Source organism: Hyposmocoma kahamanoa, unplaced genomic scaffold, assembly GCF_003589595.1.
Source record: "Hyposmocoma kahamanoa isolate Upper Pololo Valley unplaced genomic scaffold, ASM358959v1 100021, whole genome shotgun sequence".
NCBI lineage: Eukaryota > Metazoa > Arthropoda > Insecta > Lepidoptera > Cosmopterigidae > Hyposmocoma > Hyposmocoma kahamanoa.
This window is the reverse complement of record NW_020653200.1, coordinates 3,501,435-3,507,450: the sequence shown is the minus strand read 5'-3', so window position 1 is coordinate 3,507,450 and position 6,016 is coordinate 3,501,435. Positions and strand designations below refer to the sequence as shown.

The window sequence follows — 6,016 nt, the reverse complement described above, 5'->3', positions numbered from 1 at the left end:
CTCTACTCAATGCTCAAGTCAGGATTTGAGTATGATTCAAAGCACTCGAAATCATACTCAAATCCCTGCTATTAAGGTCGTATTTCCAGTGCTTGTGTTTCCAGTGTAATCCTGAGTTGAGCTTTGAGTAGAGTTCTAGAATACGACCCTAAGAGAAAGAACTCACGAAGCTGTTTTGACCCGTGCCCGCTGCGGTTGAGGGACAGCTGTTTTATTTCAACACTCACGATACCGCAGGTTTGTGCGGTCACGTAGCCGCCGCGGTTCGGGACATCCCGCAAACCTGGCGGGAGCGGATCGCAAGGCGCACAGTTATTTACGGTCGATTGAGATCGTCAGTTAAGTCTCAGATGTCGCCATGGACTCACATCAAAAATGAGTTATCGCCTTATACTTATTTAATCGAAAAATTAAAAAAGGAAACTAAAAGATTCAGGGTGCATCCTCTGATTCCGGCAAGAAATCGTTACGGATTATTCGTTGTTCTTATTAATGAGTTAAAAAAACAAGAAGACGAATTCTTTAATTTTATTCGGATGTCCGTATCTACTTATTCAGAACTTTTAAGAAAAATGGTAACTGGTAGGAAATTAATTGATCGACTTCAACATCTAAAACTTGAGAAACTGAAAATCAATCACAAAATGTCGTGGGAAGGAAGTACCCAAACCGCGCGCGTGGAACGCGTCGCCCGCGAACCGACCGCAGAGTGCGCGGACGACGCCCGCCAAGCGCACGGGTGACCGCGTCACGCGCGGTTTTGCGGCCGCCGCGAGCAATCGTCTCCGCTGCGGGCGTAAAACTCGTCGTGAAATGTGTTACTAAATTTTACATACATTTCTACATTCTTTGGAGGCCGCGGTCCCACAACCGCGACGGGCGCGGGTGAAAACCGCTCCATGACTTCTTGGCCTAAGATACAAAAACCATGCATGTTTACTTTCAGGATCTTTCTAAGGGTCGTATTCCAGAACTCTACTCAATGCTCGAGTCAGAACTTGAGTATAATTTTTTTTTGCAAAAACCGATATATCGGTTGACTTTATCAGGTACATAACCAAATTAGACAATCATGGCGAAGTTTATGCGAGTAACAAAGATTTTGGTAACAGTACAAAACGACCCATTCACTACCGGTATGGCAGTCCGTCGCGCAGGCAGGAAACAATTCACACACTATGCTATATACGTATGGCACACGTATGGAGTCTTGCAGGATGACTTGCACGCTGCAACTGCAAGGCGGCCAGCAATGCAGGATAGTGAATGTCACCTTTTAACTCATTGATTTCTTGGGGTCAAACTAGCTTTAGAACACAAACTGTAAAATCACAATTACAGTGTGAATTACATCCGTGGCATTAAGCAAAAAAGAAACAGGCGTCATAATAATAAAAATCCCATATTGTCATCACCATGACAGGGTCAGTACAGGGTTAAGAGCACATGAAGCTTGACACTTATGACTTTAATCTAACTCTATGCCGCTTACGTTAAGAACGGTCCAAAGTACAAAGTGTCAAGCTCGAACTTTAAAAGATCGATTTCAAATGTAGGTTTTTTTAAATAGAAATTAAGACTAATTTGTATTTGTGGATGTTGCTCATGGAATATTCATTTTTATAAGATGTAATCAGTAAGAGCTATGAGTTATTTCAAGTAACCAGCTTAGTCCTTGTAATAACCAGTGTGCGTTGCTTTGATATAATTTTGCACTGTGCATCCAAAGAGAATAGAAAATTGTGGATCTGTCAGTGTCAGTCGGACATCTGTTAACCTCAATTTCGATTGCCACAAAATTTAACATTCATAAAAATGGCTAAACCTGTGGATCTTGAACTAAAGAAAGCTTTTATAGAATTACAAGCTAAAATGATAGAGACGAGTAAGAAGATTCAGATTATAGATTCGCAAATAGGTATGCTAAAACGCGTTTTGGCACATGTCGATATTACTCAGAACGAGATCACGAAGTTACCACCTGGTACAAAGACTTATGAATCTGTAGGGAGAATGTTTCTGTTTAACGATTTGGAAGAAGTTAAGAAAAACCTCAAAAATCGAGAAATGCAACTATCAGCTCGTACCACAGAATTGGAGAATAACAAACAGTACTTGGAGAAAAATTTGAAAGAGAGCGAAGACAACATCAGAGAAATGGTACAGCAGCGGAAAGAACAAATAGAAATTAAGACTAATTAGTATGTGTGGATGTTGCTCATGGAATATTCATTTTTGTAAGATGTAATCAGTAATTACCAGAGCTATGAGTAATTTCAAGTAATCAGCTTAGAGCCCTTGTAACAACCAGTGTGCTTTGCTTTGTAATTTACGTTATTATTTTAACATTATAATATTTTTGCTATTGAAGTAAATTAATTGTGGATACCATTGTTCATCTGTTATGATCAGTGGTCGTAATAGATAGACTATATTTACATATACTTTGAAGAACATAGACGAAAATTGGAGACTCCTTACTACAACATTTATTTGTTCCCAATTTTTTCGGGATTCAGGACATCTCTTAAGTACATTAAAAATAAACATTATTTGAGATAGGTAGGTAGACTAAATTTATCTATTATTATCATTGACTTATAAATAAATGGACGACGGGTCTAATACAAAAACCACGAAAAAAATGTCCCAAGTCAACCTATTCCAAATTTAAATTGTAATGTCATCGCAGTATCGCGCTGTCAGTAGAACAAATGAACACTAAAGCGGAGTGTCGCGCTCTGTATACGATTTTAGGGCCTTACAAGTGCGGACACTTTTTAGCGCGGACCCGACGTCCATATATTTGTAAGTCAATGATTATTATTCATGAAAAATTTCTTTTTAAAAACTGTATTGCCATTTTTTTTCTAAGAAAACAAATATGTTTTGACATTGTGAATAGGGCAAATTAATTCCATACAAATGTACTTAAAGCTAGTAAAAACAACAACTTTTAATTTTACAATGACATACATTGTATCTATTGAAATTTATTGATGAAAGTAAAATAAATACAATTTAAAAAAGGTTTAAGCTGAGTAAAGTTATTGCAGATAAGTTCTAAGACTATTTTGTTGTATGAAAAACAAGTATCATGTAAAAAAGGTCACATGCATAAAACAAGCAAATATTACAATAAATATATCTTGCCAGTTTTTTATATAGGATCATTTTTAAAATGCTCACAACCTCGCAGGACTGTAACTTTGTAAACAACAACTTTTGCTTTATGACTTTTCGGGTGAGAGAGTGCAATATCGCAGTCCTGCTGTGATAATTTATCACCAAGTCTACAGTGAGTAAATAATTTTACCATAATTGTCTTTCTTATTATGACATGAAAATTGAGTCAGAAAGTTAAAATGTATACCTAAACATACATGAAGAGTCAATGTGATAGTTTTAGGATCCCGGAAGAATGTCCATAAATCAACAGTATGTTTGAAATAAATACTTGATAATTCTAATTTCAACATGCGTGTATTAAGAAAGAATTCTTTTATATTGAAAAATCCGAAATTCCCGAAAAATGGTTGCAATAACAACTCTTCGCAAGTTTAGATAAATTTAGTCGACCTGCCTATCCCCAATAACATTAATTTTTAATGTACTTAAGTAATGTCCGGAACAAATAAATGTTGTCATAAGGAAATCTCCAATTTCTGTCTGTTCCTTGAAGTTTAGGTAAATAAGTCTACCTATTCCGACCACTGCTTATAAGTATACCTGATTTCAGATGAATAAACTTGCAAAAAATCTTACTTTTGATCATAATAACTATAACATTGATTATAGGACAAATCTCTTGCAACAACTATATGATTTAACAGCATCTAATGTAATAAAATGAATGAAATAAAATTCAAGGAAAAATATGAATGGATTTGCTTTTTCTTTTTGACCCAAAGTACCTTACCTAGCATATAAAATCCATGGTATACTTCTAGCCTCTATACTTTGTTAGACTTAACTAGAATGTTACATAATATGCAACATAAACCAAGATGGCCATTTACCAAAAACCATTTAGACCCAAGACTTAAGTAAAAGATTCATCCCTTGTGGACTTGTTATTTTTACATTTGTAGCAGTCATCTACACACTGGAGTTTAAAATTTTACTTTTACAATGTGGTGACAGAATCACCAAATTCAGCATTATTCATTTTGTATGAAAAAACTTTTTGTTAAATTTGACCCACTTCTGCAGTCTCGATTCTTTTCGCCGACTACAATGAAATGATCCTAACAGAGTCGTTTAGTTTTTAAATTTGATCAAATAATTTTATTCATGTTTATGGCCGACTCACACTTAACCAAATAATTGACTATTGACTGTGAACTGGCAATCGGTACTATCTCAATTTTAACGACTTTACAGGTGAAGAAAAAAATTGTTTGCGTCATTTATAATCTGGTTTATTAAATAAAAATACTTAGTTTTTAAATATTTTTATTATACATGTATGTATGTACTACATACGTACACTACGTATTTTTATTTAATAAACCAGATGCTATATAAATTATTATTTCTTTATCCTGTAAAGTAAAAATTAAGACATTACCGGTTGCCAGTTCTCAGTCGCTATGTCGTTATATTTTTTAAATTCAATTAAAAGATAGTTTCATTACTTTAATTGTATCAGTTTTATCTTATATATATAGTTGGTGTCTTATATTAATGGAATAATCGCCTGGGCACACTTAACGATTACACCCTGTTTAATATGCTTTAAAATTTGGTAAGTTGACTATTTCAGAAAATTGAAAACCACTGCTGTTTAGCAACATCATTATAATTTTCATTAAAAATACTAAGGAACACATTTCAAAAAACATTGTTGCTGTAGTATATAAAAATTGAGGCAGGAATATAGCAATATGCTGTAAAGTAGTTCAATATAGCTGCGGCGTTGATTGGACTAGTAGGGTCAAGTACATCGTAGCGCGTTTTCCCTATTAGGGAATAAGTAACGTTTTTGAATATCAACATGTGAATATTAGAGCCTACGTACACGGCGTATTTTATACTCGCTGACGAAGCGCGTTTACGGCGCCACTCGTACGGCGCCGGCGGCGCGCGGCGTATACACGCTGCCGCTGTAGTAAATCGATTCATACGCGCGCAAACATCGCGTTGTAAGCAAGAACCTTATATGTTCCACTGGAGTTTACACTTAAAATTTCATGTAGTTGCTTCATTTAAAAAACTAACATAAATTAACAAATAAAACTATTTCTTAATAAAATGCGCGACACATACGCGACGCATAAAACGCGGCAAGTTCGGTAGCGACATTTTCATAATGAATGGTTATAGCAACTTAATATACATAGACAGTTATTCACACCGGATACAAGCAACCGGCAATTAGAAGCGAATATTCTATTTTCATACAAATGCGATTACGGCAACTGGTGACTGTGTACATTTCACATAAATTGTATGAAAATAAAATATTCGCTTCTAGTTGCCGGCTGCTTGTATCCAACATAAGACATTAGTTTGCGCGGCTTCTAAGGGCACGTTTGAGGACGTTTTTGTAAAAAAAAAAATTATTTTCGAATGTTTTATTTTCGTTTTTACACAAGAAGATGTTTTTTAATATTCCATAATTGATCTTAATACAATATACTATATGTATTCATTAAATTTAATATTAAAGTAAAATTAAACTTGATTATGAATCTAAAATGAAATATACTTAATTTCAAAATGATAATAATGTGATGAACCATATTGTAATAATATTTATGTACAGAACTATACATATGAATTAAATAGAAATTTAACGTAAAATTTCAAATTATTACATAACAATTATATATGTAACTTTAAAAAGCGATAAGTGCAGTAAATTAAAGCAAAATAAGCATTGAGTTAAAATTATATTAATATAATATATATTGCTTATTAATATTTCACATTAAACATGTATGTATGTCTCTACGTACGAACAGATGTGCTACTTCAGAATAAGCTAATATAATTATAAGTATGCACTCTCCTT

The 6,016-nt window shown here is 34.2% G+C and overlaps 1 protein-coding gene across 1 annotated transcript; it reads left to right on the top strand.

Annotated features, from left to right (window-relative positions):
* The first annotated feature begins 1,782 nt into the window (after positions 1-1,782).
* On the top strand, positions 1,783-2,693 carry LOC113227021 (prefoldin subunit 1). The gene has a single exon (XM_026459884.1). The coding sequence runs from the start codon at positions 1,816-1,818 to the stop codon at positions 2,200-2,202; it is 387 nt and encodes a 128-aa protein (XP_026315669.1). The 5' UTR covers positions 1,783-1,815; the 3' UTR covers positions 2,203-2,693.
* Positions 2,694-6,016: the final 3,323 nt, after the last annotated feature.

Coding starts and splice junctions, on each gene's coding strand:
- LOC113227021 (XM_026459884.1), top strand. CDS start 1,816: ATGGCTAAACCTGTGGATCTTGAACTAAAGAAAGCTTTTATAGAATTA.